This window comes from Eschscholzia californica, unplaced genomic scaffold, assembly GCF_041429995.1.
Source record: "Eschscholzia californica isolate CP2 unplaced genomic scaffold, dmEscCali1.0.p SCAF_2, whole genome shotgun sequence".
Lineage (NCBI taxonomy): Eukaryota > Viridiplantae > Streptophyta > Magnoliopsida > Ranunculales > Papaveraceae > Eschscholzia > Eschscholzia californica.
This window is the reverse complement of record NW_028238309.1, coordinates 9,028,331-9,044,015: the sequence shown is the minus strand read 5'-3', so window position 1 is coordinate 9,044,015 and position 15,685 is coordinate 9,028,331. Positions and strand designations below refer to the sequence as shown.

Genomic DNA, 15,685 nt, shown 5'->3' with positions numbered 1-15,685 from the left:
TCCATTGTTTCCACTTGTTTCAAGTGTGGGTTGAATGGACTTATGACACATAAAGAAGAAAAAAAGTACCTGAGTGGAGCAATTTTTTTTTACAGCGAATTCAGAAAATAGAGGCTTTCGCCGGTAACATGAAGTGCTCTTAGGACTTCCCTATGTTTTTAGGAAAGGATCATGCTTGGTGTGCATAGAAGAAATTCACTGTCAAGAACAATAAACCTCCGATTTAATTCCTAGTAATCCAAATATTTCTTGACTTGATTTGGGCATCCACTTCGGGTTAAATTTTGTAGACACCCTTTTACACTCCATTTGTGAGCGTTCTTAATAGGACAAAGGGTATTTTGGTATTTTCACAAGCGTGAAAACGAATTGTGCAAGAAGAACGAGCCTCGCGGAAGAAAGCTCTGACGTACCCCTTTTCGCTAGACTAGCCAAGGAGTGCAGAAGGAGACATTGCAAAAATCATTTTGGTGATAAAAAAAATAGTCACATGATTTCATTTTTTTACTCTTTAATCTTCACCCCCACCACCACTATTTATCTGACTCCCCGATCTCTACTCAAACTCTTTCTCTTGATAAAACATTCTCTCTCTCATTCATGTGAAGGGTTTCTCCCCCCTTTATCTCTACAAAAGAGATGGATGTGCGCAGAGTCTTGTGGTTGACCAACAACTATGAAGCCTGTGAGTGGGGGGCCCTTTAACCAAGCTAAGTCAAAAGTCTTATACTAAGTCAACGAAACCATGGGGAGACCTTTTAACAAAAAAGGGAGGACTTTTAAAATGTCCCTTGAGGGTTTATGTTGGCTCAACTAGGGGTGAGCAAAAACTGAACCAATTGGCCGAACCAAACCAAGTCGAACCGCACCGATCAATTTTTGGGCCGAACCGATCACCGTTCGACTCGGTTCGGCCGAAAAACCGATCAAAATCAAATCGGTCTGGTTTGACTCCGACTTGAGTTTCTAGAAACCGCCCAAACCGAACCGACCGAACCCTTAAGAAAACTAAAATAATAATTTTGTAAAGTTAGAAAGTGTTGAACTACAAAGGAAAAAAAATAGAAAACCTAATCAACTCTTCCATACTATTGTCCACCATCCTTCGTAGTAGTTGTTGTCGGCTTCATCAACCACAACCTATTTAACTTGATTGAATTGTTTTAGAGGTAAGTCTTCATTGTTTTTCTATGTACCACAACCTATTCTTAGTTAGTAACTTAACATTATTGACTTTGCTTTCGCAATTCTACTTATTTTTTTGTTTGTAATGGTGCAAAAATACGATGAAATTTTAATTTTAATTTTCGGTATATCCAATAGTGGAAAAACAAGATGGGTACTTAATTTTTATTTTCGATATATGCAATCAAATGAATAACATTAGTTACTATTTTCTCTAAATTGTGCTTGGTTAAACCGAACTCAACCGAGTCGAACTAAACCGAATCGAACCATGTCGCCCGACCGAATGATCGGATCGACTTCGGCCGATGATTTGGTCAAATCGCCACTTATTGGTTCGACTTCGGCTCAAACTAAAACCGAAAAAAACCGACCGCTGCTCACCCCTAGACTCAACCATAAAACTCGCGCACATGATCACGCAACCACCGACCAGGAAACACTTCCACATCGGAAATCCTTTCATAATGGGGTGTACTGTACCATCTATCATTAATTATATGCACTTGCCGGATCTCAAGGTTTCTGATGCTCCAAATTTGGCAAGGAAGAAGAAGAAGAGGGCTTTGGAATTAGGTTAATCAAGTTTTTTATTTGATTATTTTTACAGACCAATTTTTAAAACGATTTCATAATTTATTCTCATCAATGGAGTTTGGAGAACTATTTCATTCATATCTATCTTCAGATCAAACAATTCAACTACCACAAAATTCACTATTCAAAACAAAAAAAAGAAAACCCCACAAAATTGATAGCCAATAACATTTTATTATTATTCATCAACGCATTATACAATTTATAAGAGTTTGAGACTTGGAAAGAGAAAGAGAGAGAGAAATAGAGAGTTAGAGAGAGAAAGAGAGAGTTCTAGAGAGAGAGAGATTAAACATACAGCTTAACAATCAAACTTGTTTAAAAGAGGTAAGATTTCTAAAACCCAACCATACTTTCTCCCAAACAACAGCTTCAAATTTATTACCAGAGGAATCACTTCCATGTTTTGCAACCAAAACTAGTTTATAATTCGTCCCTGAAACCACTTGAGTTTCTCCACTTACAACTTTCTCAAATTCCAATTCTGTTTTAGCTTTCTTGTTCTCTTCATCCACTGCGTATTTTCCGATTTCTATGACATGCGGGTCTTTAATGTCTTCAATTGGTTTCCAACCGCCTATCATCATCGATTTATGTTGCCGGACCCCTGAGATCTCATCAGTCATTACGAAAAACACAAGAACAACAAAAGGAAGAAGAAGAAGAAAGTTTGGGTTTCTCATTTTTTTCTTTCAGATTTTGTTTTGGTTTCGATTTTGGTTTGTACTTTTTTTATTTCAAGATTTGGGGGTTTTCGGAGTTGAGTTTATATACTTGGATTTGGCGTGAAGGTTCGAGAAAGTATACCTAATAAATACCGCGGACTCCTCCCTCTGGGCCCGCCGTTCTTGCTTGTAGCTAAACATTCTATTGGCGCCTCAATTTTGGCTGTTTGTTTAGGAAGGTGGGTTGGGACATACAATGGGACATAAAGACTTTAGCTCAACCCACTTTGACCTAAAATTGACTATCAAATGTCTCAGATATCAAAATGACATTGGCGTATAGCGGTGGGAATCGGGCGGGTACGGTCCGGCTCGAACAACTCCTTCATGGACTCGGGACAGTCAGATTGGAAGCTTGGCTAAGGTCTAGCAGGGGCAAATTGGACCAGACTAATTTAACACTTAAGAGTGTCTGTGGCCCGCGAGCCCACTCAAGCCACGACGGACGTCGGCGGTCGGATTGCGGGTTCGGTAAACAAAAAATATTTAAAAAGAATTAAACACTTAATTTTCATTCATTAGATTAGTTTAAGACAAAAAATAAATACATCAAAAATTTGGATTACTTCAAGAATTGAACATAAAAAGGAAAATAAAAATTACAGAGATTGAACTTAAGACGATCGATTGCTGGAAACTGGCTCGTGAAATCGGTCGATTAAGGAGTCAAATTGCATCATACTAACATTAAGTTGGTGTTTCCACCGATCTTTCAGACAAACTCAATACTCCAACATTTTCGGAGTAAGACTCCTAAAATTCTCTTTCCCAAAGAGAATGTAGACTTGGAAGCAACAGTCGAAATCGGGACAACAAAAACATATGGGCTATGCGAGATAAAATAGGGTACCGTTTCTCCTTTTCACTCCACCAACCCAAATGTCGGACTAGGAGATGAGGTTTCCTCTCCCATTCATAATCAGACAGCCAATCCCTTTGGCTACAAATGTACATGTGTAAAACAAATTATATACTATTACCTTTCTCCTAGTAGGCCTTTACATCTTCCTGTCAGTTCCATTTTTTATGACACAACAAGGCAACGGTAAGCTACTACTAAATGAGGTGGTACTAAATGAGGTGGGGAAACGTTTGTTTTGATGTCGCTCTCATTTGATGTTGGCTAAGAAAGCAAACAATCCACTACAAGCCATGATTCTATCTTTCGTATCATCCATTTATGTTCTTACCTAAACCTATACATATAGAAATCTTAATATCTAATCTCCCTTGCAAAACAAGCGATACATAGGAAATTACAATCTGAACTGACTAATCATCTAATCCTAACTCAATGTGTTTCATATCATCTTGGTGACCTCTTTGTTGAGTAATGATGTTAGAAGTTGGAATTGGAACATCTTCTTCACAATCTCAAGCAAACCCGTAGAGTATAATGTAATAGCTGCCCTCAAACTTAATACCTCTCTTGGAAAATCTCTCTTTATCTCCATCTGTCTCTCTTTCTATGCTCTCGGCCGTTTCTAATCTTATAGGCGACCTCGGCTGAGAGTCATCTTTATTCACAAGAATGCAGCTTACAGATTGACTGAATATGAAACTCAAGACCACCTTTCGAATTGGCAGCTCAATTCTCCTTCCTGTCTAGTTATTCAAAAACACACCTTCGACTGGCTGTTTCTCCAAACCCGTTCCGTAATTCCTTGATTATGATTCCTCCTTTACCAAAAAAGAACACGACATCGTCAAGAAACCTCTTTTTTTTTGGAAGTTTCTGTTAATGTATATAATGTCTTAGTGGTGTAATTGTTATTTCCTTATGCATCTAGGGACAATATTGTAAATGTACTCTCTTTGAGTTTATATAAATATATTGCTCTGCCCTACAATTAGGGCATCCTTGATTTCAATATTCACATGGTATCAGAGCCGTCTTTCTAGGCAAAATTTTCTTTGGTTATTGTGCTTCTCGTCTTCTTCTTTCTTCCTTGTATTCACTGTTTCATTCACTCATGGCTTCTTCAGCTGCTAATCCTCCTTCTTCTCCCACTGTTATCACAACTCCCTCCTCACCCTCAACTACTATCTCTACTCTTCCTTCTCTCACTAACATTGCAAATTTGGTATCCATCAGGTTGGATAACACAAATTATTTGCTCTGGCATAGTCAACTTCTTCCCATTCTCCACTCTCAAGATCTCTATAAGTTTGTCAATGGATCATTTCCACCTCCTCCTGAATTCATTACTTCTTCCACTGAAACCTCTACTACTTCTTTACCCAACCCTGAATACGTCTACTGGTATAGAGTTGATCAGATGCTTTTATCTTGGATAAATGCAACTCTAACTGAACCTCTTCTCTCTCAAGTTCTTGGTCTAACCTCTTCTCGTGCTGTGTGGGAGTCACTTGAACGTAGCTTTTCTTCTTTTAACTCTGCTCGGCTCATGAATTTAAAGCTACAACTTCAAACGACAAAGAAAGGTTCTCTCTCTGTTTCTGACTATCTTCTTCGTCTCAAAAGCATTACTGATTCACTTTCAGCCAATATTGGTCATCCTGTGGCAGATGAGGAACTTGTTCTTATAGTTCTTTCAGGTTTTGGTTCAGAGTATGAAAGCTTTGTAACTTCAATCACTACTCGTCTCATTCCACCCACTTATTCTGAACTTCAATCTCAACTTCTTACCCATGAATTTCGTCTTCAACTCCTTCAATCCTCTACTACTCCTACCACTGCTCTGTTTACAAATTCCAATCCTCCCTCTCAGTCATTCTCTGGTTCTCGTGGTGGTCGAGGCCGTTACTCCAACAGAGGTGGTGGTCGTGGTCGTACCTCTAACTCAAACAGGGGTGGTTATTCTCGTCAACAATTCTCCTCTGTTCTTGGTAAGCCTCCAGAGAGACAAATAGTTGTTTGTCAATACTGTGGTAGAGTTGGTCATTCAGCTCGACAATGTTACAATCTTACTCGCCCATTTGATCTGAATCACTCTTTTGCTGCTCTTGGGATCGATTCAATCTCTACCGATCCTCACTGGTACATTGACTCGGGAGCAACCTCTCATATTGCTTCTGACACAGCCTCCATCCACTACAAAATGACGTGTTATTTGTGTATATATATATATATATAGTATATACTATATCCTTGTTTTTGAGTATGATTAATTTTGATCTTAATAGTACTAGTGTTATCAACTCTATCTCTCTGTTTTCTTTTAGTACTATCAATAGTTGGTTTCTAATTTGTTTGGTGTGTTGTGGATTTTCCAAGGGTATAGAGAAAGATGATAGCTTTTAGATTGTCAAATCATCTCTTTGCTTTCAATCTTACTACATTAGTTGTATCTGTTTCATCATTGCTCTGACGACAATTGAAATTTTGTTTGCAGTTTATAAGAAATGGGTGATGAACAACATCAAAAAAAAAGAGGAAGGGGAAAGGGAAAGAATGGGTGGTTGAAAAAATTGAAGCCAAACGAGAAAATAGTAATCGAACTCAATGCAAAGAACTTACCAATAGGACAAAATGCTTTAGCATTGGCGCACTATATTTCCTTGCTCGCGAAAGACGGAAATAGGTTCTCACTCACGAAAGAGTGGGACGAATTAGGAGAACAAATCAATGACGCCGTAGAAATTATAAAGGGTAAATCTGTCATTTAATTAGATGTGTTTTTCTTTCTTTGCTTTCTTACATCTAATAATCTTTCTTTTTTATTTAGGTTTTGTTTGAATTTCCTAGTAATTGCGATAACTTTTTAAGAGAGAGATTAAATTTACGATGGAAAGATCACAAAAATTATTTGAAAACTACATACTACAAGAACGAAGAAGACAAAAACCGATGTCGCGAGTTTGTACCTGAAGGAGTTGTTGCAACTCAGTGGTTATCTTTGATTGAGCTTTGGGGAACTGATGATTCAAAGGTACAAACATTTTATTTTCTTACACATTTAGGTAAAAGTTTGATGTGTTCTCTAAAGTATTATTATTTTTTCAATATAGGTAGTTTCCGAAAGAAATGCCAGAAATAGAGCTGCTATGAAGTGCCTTCACACTACGGGTTCTAAATCCTTTTCACGAGTCATATCGGAGGTAAAGCTTCATCTTTCACTTAACATAAGTTTGTTAAAATGCTTTGGCAAACTTACATTATTGTTATGTTGTAATGTTATTACTTGTGAAGTCTTTTCGTTTTTTAATTTTTATAGGTCGAAATAGAAGAAGGCATCACAATCGAGAGTCGAACAAAAATTTTTAAAGTCACTCGAACTCCTAAAGGTGCTAAAGAGATTTCAAATGAGGATTCTGCGGAAAAAGCAGTAAGTTTCTTTTCATATTAACATTTGATATGTTTAATATCTTATTATGTATATGAAATACGTGGACGGTAATCAACTTTGTATTGCTTGACAGAGACAAATGGATGAATTAGTGGCAAGTAGAATTGCCCAGAGTACTCCAGAAGATTTTGACGACTCGCCAAGCCCGAATGACGTATTTGGCACCGTCATGGGACGTGAGAGAGGTGGTCGTATTCGGTGTCTTCCAATGGTAAAACCAAAAGACATATGGGGTCGCCAGTCATCTTCGGGTGTCATTAAGGATTTAACGGAGAAAAACAAAGCATTAACGGCAGAAGTTGAGGCTATGAAAGTGAAGATGGATGAATTTGAGGCTTTGAAAGAAGAGATGGAGTTATTTAAGAGATTCATGCAGTCACACACTGCAAGTTGATCGTCGCAGGTATAATTAACTTATATTTTTATTACGTTAATTACTATTACACCCAACCAATTTGCAAAAGTATCTCCTTTTATGATATGAAAGGACACTAAAACACACCCAAAAGAAACGGTTCCACTCGAATCACTTCTTTGACAAGATAGTGGAAACTTAGTACAAAACAGTTCATACCATTAAACTACACATAATTTTTTCGATCCTATTTGAAAGTGATTATATCTATTTGTGTCCGTTAAAAGTATGAGAACCTCTTCATCACTTAAAGATGAATCTGCTGCATACTGCAAAGCAGTTTTACCACTTATATCTACTTAGTTTGCCTTGGTCGAATTTCAGAGTCTCATGTTTAGTTCAGGTTTAGTAAAGATACTTTTATAAGGATTTAGTTTGCCTTGGTCGAATTTCACATAATTGCTAGTTTCAAATCATAACACACTTACTAACTTCATTTTGTATGTATGTTAATGCAGTTACCATGATATCTCGAGTCGTTTGTGGTGTTGAATGGAATGTCAATTGGATTTTTGAATCTCAGCCTCGATTTTGACTCGGTTGGTTTTATCGTTTACATTACTTAGGGACTTTGTTATTTTACGGTATTATGCTTGTATGAAACCAATAGTTTTATTAGTTTTCGACTTCATTACTTTTTATGTATATGACTTCAGTAATGAAATATCCGATACTTTTAATTTGTTATTCTTGTCAATGTTTGGTTTATGTTATTTTTGCCAGCAGCTTTATGTAATTGATAATGCTGCTGCTGCAGCAGCAGCGGAAAAAACAAAATTAAATTAAAAAAAAAAATGAGTATTTACGTCGGATAGGAGCCGTCGGAAATAGCGTGCCACTATTTTCCGACGGATTATCAAAAACAAACCATCGGGAATAAGCCGTGGTAGGTTGACATTTACGAGAATCTTTTCCGACGCCTTTCTTTAAGTTAGTCGTCGTAAAAGAATCTATTTTCGACGACCCACGTCGTCGGAAATACTATTTCCGTCGCCTTCATTTCCGACCACTTTGCGACGGCCCTGCGTCGTCGGAAGAAGTCTTTTCCGACGGCTTTATATCTATTTTCGACGGATCCTTTCCGTCATAAATGGTCTTCGTTTTTGTAGTGATCATCTCTCGAAATGATGCTACTACAACTGATCAAGTAATTGTTGGTAATGGTGGTACTGCTCCTGTCACTGGTGTTGGTAATTGTCCTCTTTCCTCTACTTTTCTTCTCAAAAATGTCTTGATTGTCCCCTCATTTAAGAAAAATTTAATTTCCATATCTCATCTTCTTCGAGACTTCAACTGTGTTGTGGTATTTGATCGTCGTGGTTTCTTTGTTCAGGACCTTCCCACAGGGAAGATACTCCTCGTAGGATCGCTTGAGGATGGCCTCTTTCGTCTCTCTCCTGTTCCTGTGCCTCCTGCTCCTCTTTCCTTCTTTGCTCAATCCATGACCACTGCAACTCGTGCTTCCCCTGATCTCTGGCATCGGCGTCTGGCTCATGTCCACCTGAAAAGTTTAAATTACCTAATTAGTAATGATGTCTTACCTTTGAATTCTAATGTAAGGAACAAAATCAAATGTATTAGTTGTTTATCTGGTAAACATCATCAACTATCATTTAATCAAGTTAATCATGTTTCATCTTCTCCTAATGAAATCATCCACAGTGATGTTTGGGGACCTTCCCCTGTTCCTTCTGAATCTGGTTTTCGATATATTGTCTTGTTTATCGATGACTATACGCGTTACACTTGGATTTATTTTATGAAACACAAATCAGAAGTTTTCACCCATTTTCAATCATTCAAATCCTTAGTTGAGAAACAATTCTCAACACCAATTAAAATCTTTTAGTCTGATGGAGGGGGGGAATTCGTCAACTCTGTTTTCTCCAAATTTCTTCAAACCCATGGCATTCACCATCGAAGATCATGCCCTCACACCCCTCAGCAAAATGGGGTTGCTGAGAGGAAAATACGACATTTGGTCGAGACCTCACTCTGTCTTCTCCATCAAGCTTCGTTGCCTCAAAAATTTTGGCCGGATGCCTTTCACTGCCATCTTCACTATCAATCGATTACCTTCCTCTCTTCTCTCTGGCCATTCTCCTTTTGAAAAATTATTTCAAATCAAACCAGGCTATACCATTTTCAAAGTTTTTGGATGTCGGTGTTTTCCTCTTCTCTCTGCTTATCGATCTTCGAAACTAGATTATAAATCCAAGCCTTGCATTTTCTTGGGATATAGCTCCAATTACAAAGGTTACCGTTGTCTTGATGAAGAATCATCAAGGATTTACATTTCTAGAAATGTAATTTTTGATGAAGAGACATTCCCTCTCTCCTCTGTTTCTTCTTCAACTCGTCCTCTCTGTTCAAACCCTCCATCTTCTTTGACTCTGCAATGGTCTGTTCCCCTTTACTTTGGCCCCACCACTACTTCTTCATTGACGCGTTCCCATTCCAATCCACGCGTTATCTCCTCAGCAACCCAATCTCACCGTCCACCTCATCGCATAGCTCCTTTGATTCCACCTGGATTTGAAAACGACAATTGTCTGTCCCACGTCAGGACGCGTTGTCCCCTGCCAACACGTCTTCTGTGAGGGTGCCCAGTGACCCCCCCCACTACCTCTCTCACCTCTGTCTACCAACACCAACCCTCCTAATCAACAGATGTTGCCTCCCACTACTCACGTGCCTCCCACTCATGTGTATCCTCACACAACCTCTTCACACGTACCCACTTCTACCACTTTACCAATTCCGTCTGATAACCCTAATCCGAACAATCAAAATTCAATTTCAATTACCCAATCTCAAAATCCCCAAATTCAAACCAGTAACCCTCTTCCTTCCTCCACCTCTGTTCATCCCATGATCACCAGAAGTCGTGACGGCACAAGACGATCAAAGATTTTGCTTACATCTCATGTTGAGGAACCCACCACCTATAATCAGGCATCAAAATCTGATCAGTGGACCTCGGCCATGAAAGATGAAATCAATGCTCTACATAAGAACAACACCTGGACTCTTGTTCCTTATAATTCGAATATGAATCTGGTAGACTGCAAATGGATTTACAAGATTAAGAAGAAATCAGACGGCTCCTTACTTCGCTATAAAGCTCGATTGGTGGCTCGTGGCTACACTCAACAACCAGGGCTTGATTATTCAGAGACTTTCAGCCCTGTAGTTCGACCTGAAACTATTCGAACCATCTTATCTTTGGCTATTACGAAAGATTGGTGCATTCGACAATTGGATGTCAAGAATGCGTTTCTACATGGAGATTTACAGGAATCAGTTTTTATGAATCAACCTAAAGGATTCATAGATCCTCTTTTTCCATCACATGTCTGCAAGCTCAATAAAGCCCTCTATGGCCTCAAGCAAGCCCCTCGGGCATGGCATCAACGATTTAGTGATTGTTTGTTCCGACTTAATTTTCGACAATCAAACTCTGATCCTTCTATGTTTTACTATCATAATTCCTCTGTTTTAATTATATTGTTACTGTATGTCGATGACATAATTATAACAGGGTCTTCATCTATGGTTCTTCAATCATTCATCAGCAAACTCAAGAGACAATTTGAGATGACTGATATGGGGGACTTGTGTTATTTTCTTGGAATGGAGGCTAACAGGGATTCATCGACACTTCTTCTTACTCAAAAGAAATACACGTTGGATCTACTCCAACGTTTTGGTTTATCAAATTCAAAGCCAGTTCATACTCCTGTTCTTACAGGTACAAAGTTATCAAAATCAAATGGAGTTCCAATTGATGATCCTCATACTTTCAGGAGCCTTGTCGGAGCATTACAATATCTAACAATGACTCGGCCGGACATTGCTTATGCGGTTAATCAGGTATCAAAGTTCATGCATCATCCAACTAATATCCATTTCATTGCTGCCAAAAGAATATTACGGTACTTGAAAGGAACGATCTCTAATGGTATTTGCTTTCGGAAAGCTTCTTCCTTTCATATCACTGGTTATTCTGACGCCGATTGGGCAGGTTCGCCTGATGACCGGCGGTCAACGTCGGGTCTTTGTGTTTTTCTTGGTCCGAATATTATACTATGGGCCTCAAAGACCCAACCCACTGTGGCCCGATCCTCTACAGAGGCCGAATATAGGGCCGTCTCTCATGCTAGCTCAGTAATTAGGTGGCTCCAAAATTTGTTAAAAGAATTGGGTATTTCTCTACCGGCACCCCCAATTATTTATTGTGACACTTAAGTGCTACCTATCTCACTATTAATCCAGCTCTTCACTCTCGCACCAAACATGCTGCGATTGACTATCATTTTGTACGTGAACAAGTAAAGTGTGGCAACCTCAAAGTTCATTATCTTCCTGGAGAATCACAAATAGCCGACATTTTCACAAAAGGATTGCCTTCACCAAGATTTGATGAATTACGTTTCAAGCTCTCACTAGTACAAGGCCGTTCGACTTGAGGGGGGTGTTAATGTATATAATGTCTTAGTGGTGTAATTGTTATTTCCTTATGTATCTAGGGACAATATTGTAAATGTACTTTCTTTGAGTTTATATAAATATATTGCTCTGCCCTACAATTAGGGCATCCTTGATTTCAATATTCACAGTTTCAGCATCCAAGACTACTAATTATAAAGCTAAGCTTGTCAATGACTAATTCAGGATGAGCATATGATCCATCAAGATTAATGGCATGATATTCTAACCCTCTCCACTGTGCTATCAATGCAAAATGTGGTCTTCTAAAGAAACTACTAATTATCTCAAGAATCACTGTCTTTGGTGTGGCAGCAATTATATGAGTCAAACCAGCACCATGAGCCCCTATAATTACTGAAGCTTCTTGAATGGCTTGAACTTGTTCTTTCATTCCCATGTGAGCAAATAAGCCATTAACCAAGCTCACATTGCATTTCAAATTATTACTATTACTATTGTCAATCCAATTCTTTATACCTTCGAATACTTCTTGTTCGTTTGTTAGTCGTGATTCTACTTTTCCATCGTGACGAGGGTGAGCTAAGTAATCTTCTCGTCGAATAAAAAGAATTTTATTTTCTGATGCAGGCTCTTCTCTGATACTATCTAGGGGTAAATCAAACGAAGCTTTTATCATTTCTCCGAACTCGGTTAGCCTTGTAGTTTTCTGGTTGTCTGGGTTCTGTGAGATATTTTGTGCTTCGGCTCCTTGGCAGTTTATGACTTCCGATAACCCCTTAAATAGTGCGGTTTCATAACCGAGTGGAGACAGAATCGCGTGACGAAAACAAACTGAATCGTTGAAGCTTTTTGCGTATCTGACACTTGAAAAAAGCGCCTCCCATGTTTCTTCAAGTTGAGCCTGAACGAAATGAATGAAGACAAATTAGGTACGTAAAGATTAGGTAATAAGAGTAGATCGTGAATGAAACAGAATAGTTCACTACCAAGACCAGATTCGCCAAGAATCATACTTTATGCAGGACATTTTTGGACCCTCCCTTTGTACCCTAAACCCAAGATCACAACAACTCAATCTCAATAAAACTTCATAATCTTAAATATTTTAACTAGTTAACCAAAAATCTTGTACTTAAACTATTCAATTAGTTAACCCTAGGGAATTTTACAAAATAAATGGATAAATCGCAAAATTCGTAAGCCATATTAAGAGTACTTGATCACTGAAGTACCTAAAACGGGGCGGAGAATCCGATCGAGGGAGACTAAGGGGTAGGTCATTCGGTAACTTGCATAAACAAGACATTGCTAGGTCAAATCCTTCTTAAGTTTGCTATATTAGTAGATAACTTAGACGACAAAGGAGTTCACCGATGTAGAATTAAGAAAATCTACAAGCATAAGAAAGCCGGTAACTTCAGTTGGGTATGCATACCTTACAATGACCATCCAGAAATATCAAATGAGGTCTATAAGGTAGACCTATAACTCTAGAAGCTGCATATGCACTATACCAATCTGTAACTGTGTGAAAAAGGTTTGCATACTCAAACCTTGTCACCAGAAGTGTCGGCTCGTCAATCCACTGCAATGAGAAATCTTATTAGAAATGAGAAAAGAAAACCACAAAAAGGAATAAACTTCGAGTAATGTGCATAACAATTCTATCACGAATGCATTATCCGAATGTCGGGCTGCTAACATGAATCTTGCCTAGTCAACCAATTCTATCACGAGCACCATTTAAAATTTACAAAGTTTAAAAAACAATGTCTTATGTAATGAGTGGGAATGGGTGGCTTAATTCATCCGTAAAGGAGTGTTATACCGAAACCTGCTTAGGAAAATTTTGAACTCTGAGCTTTCATGTGTCAGAATTTGTAACTGGGATGACATGTCTTGGATAACGTCCGCGAATAGAGACAGCACGCCCTGAGCTTGCGGAGTCCAAGCCACTTTGGAGTTGGTTCGAAGCTCGAACCAAAATCATGAATCATACTCAAGAATCAGTTGGATTCAGAGTCTCAGATTAAGCCTTCTAATTAGTTTTCAATCTACGCATGCCTCTCTAATGATCCGTGTGAACCACTTTACCTGATACTCTCAAACGAAAATAATGTGCTAGAGTGGATCGTCAGTCATCACTCATGTTCAATACACTCAATGGCCTAAACCCATTTGCATATTTTATGTGGGAAGTGTTAACATTCGAACAAATGGAATTTGGATTAACTAGATCTATCGAATTTTAGAGAGTAATGCCACTTTTACTCTTCGATGTTTTATCAATTTCTAAATCGTATCATATACATATTCTTCAATATACACCAAAATGCATCAGCCATGTTCGACCACAAATCAATCTTTCTAATGCAAAATAAACATCAAATCCTTAGTAGGTGAAACAAGTTCACTTTCATTATAGACTTCATTTTAAGATAGTATCAAGGCAAGTACAAGACATGCCATGTGATATCATCATTGATCAAACTACCAAAATAGGTCAAAAGTAAACTTCAAAGCAATCTAATTGGAAGAGAATCACTTAGCTCTAAAGTTAATTATTTCAATTCCATTTATGTTATTCTCCACCAAACACTTTAACTTAGTGTTCTTACTTTATCGTCCAACTTGAAAACCCATTTTCTTATTCTCTTCTTTGACTCAATTCTCAAATAAAAACTCCACCAATATGGGAATCAAAAGAAAATGTTTTAGTTGATAACATGTTTAACACGTTTGATCGATACAATTTACAGAGGAGACTCTATCAGATTTTAGTCCCATTTGTAACAAGGAATTAAATTTCGAATATTTTGGTTGAAATGACCGAAATATTTCCATCTCCGAGCATACCGAAAATTACATCAAAATTGAAATTTAACTAAGTTTCTCTTAACAATGCCTTATCAAGGAAATAAATTTCAAAATATTTTGGTCGAAATGACCGAAATATTTCCATTGAAATCGAAATTAAATCAAGTTTCTCTTGAGTCTTGACAATGCCTTGTCAAGGAATAAATTTCCAAATGTCTTGGTCGAACAGACCGAAATATTTCCATTTCCATCCTTACCAAAATTTCCACAGAATGCGAAACTTGATTCCTTGATCTGTAAATGCAAAATGAATCACAATGCCAAAACCTCAAGCTAGATACAAAAATGGCATAAAACTAATAAAAATCCAAACTTTAACAAACCATAAACTAAATGAAGCACAAGAACTTACCTCAGAGCAATGAAACTCATTAGAACCTACTAATCGAATCGTATCGATCAAATTCCTCATTGTATGTCTATCAATTGAACCTTGAGAAACAAACTTATCAAGAAACTCTTCATTCACTAGTTTCCTTGTAGTTATATTTTCATTTCCACTTTGAATAATCTCTTCACTGACTTGAATTTCAAAAGCTCCTGGATAAAATACAGGCAATTCATATTCTTCATCTCTCCCTATAACAGATTCCAAATCTTCCCCTCCCTTTGACATTAATATTCTCTCTAAATTCATCTTTACTTTCCCACCTTCACAAATTGAACTTTCTAGGGTTTCACTATAAAAACATAGAAACCATCCACCACCACCACCATTATAATTGGATGAAGATCGAAGAAGATCAATACGTCGATTGAACCCATTTCCAAAATACCCTTCACATGAATGTTTATCAACATTCGGGTTCAAAGACCAAGGAAGGAAAGAAGGAAGAATCGGCCATGGTTTTCTTCTATAGTGGGAATTTACAGAAGAAATTGAATTTCCCGGTGAGGGTTTTTTCTCTGTTTCCGTAGGAAAAGAATGATTTCCTAACTGGGATTTGAATGGGAAAATATGATGGTTTCCATGGAAAGAGAAGTAAACGTAGAGAGAGATTGAATTGATGAAGAAGAGGTAGAAAATTATTTTCAGAGGAAATGTATTTCTTCTGTTCATCATACTTTCTCTCTCTAGAAAAAGGAAAGAAATGTCATATTGTTCTTCTTCTTGCGGTTGTGAA

General features: G+C 37.8%; 3 protein-coding genes across 4 annotated transcripts; 1 reads left to right on the top strand and 2 right to left on the bottom strand.

The window, feature by feature from the left end:
- Positions 1–1,936: 1,936 nt before the first annotated feature.
- Positions 1,937–2,529, bottom strand: LOC147555980 (cysteine proteinase inhibitor 1-like). The gene has a single exon (XM_086663691.1). The coding sequence runs from the start codon at positions 2,463–2,465 to the stop codon at positions 2,091–2,093; it is 375 nt and encodes a 124-aa protein (XP_086519817.1). The 5' UTR covers positions 2,466–2,529; the 3' UTR covers positions 1,937–2,090.
- Positions 2,530–2,992: 463 nt separating this feature from the next.
- LOC147555978 (beta-1,2-xylosyltransferase-like) lies at positions 2,993–15,685 on the bottom strand. Of its 2 annotated transcripts, XM_086663689.1 has the most exons (4): positions 14,914–15,685; positions 13,120–13,269; positions 11,850–12,585; positions 2,993–4,242 (listed from the first exon to the last, which is right to left on the bottom strand). In XM_086663689.1, exons 1-3 carry the CDS (start codon positions 15,622–15,624, stop codon positions 11,854–11,856), a joined length of 1,593 nt encoding a protein of 530 aa, XP_086519815.1. In that variant the 5' UTR covers positions 15,625–15,685; the 3' UTR covers positions 2,993–4,242; positions 11,850–11,853. The 2 variants fall into 2 exon arrangements, with proteins under 2 accessions (XP_086519815.1, XP_086519816.1); XM_086663690.1 differs by lacking the exon at positions 2,993–4,242 and having other exon boundaries at positions 11,773–12,585; positions 14,914–15,666.
- LOC147555979 (uncharacterized) lies at positions 5,591–7,943 on the top strand. The gene is made up of 6 exons (XM_086662939.1): positions 5,591–6,120; positions 6,197–6,400; positions 6,480–6,569; positions 6,686–6,796; positions 6,891–7,220; positions 7,691–7,943. The coding sequence occupies exons 3-5, from the start codon at positions 6,516–6,518 to the stop codon at positions 7,209–7,211; spliced, it is 486 nt and encodes a 161-aa protein (XP_086519065.1). The 5' UTR covers positions 5,591–6,120; positions 6,197–6,400; positions 6,480–6,515; the 3' UTR covers positions 7,212–7,220; positions 7,691–7,943.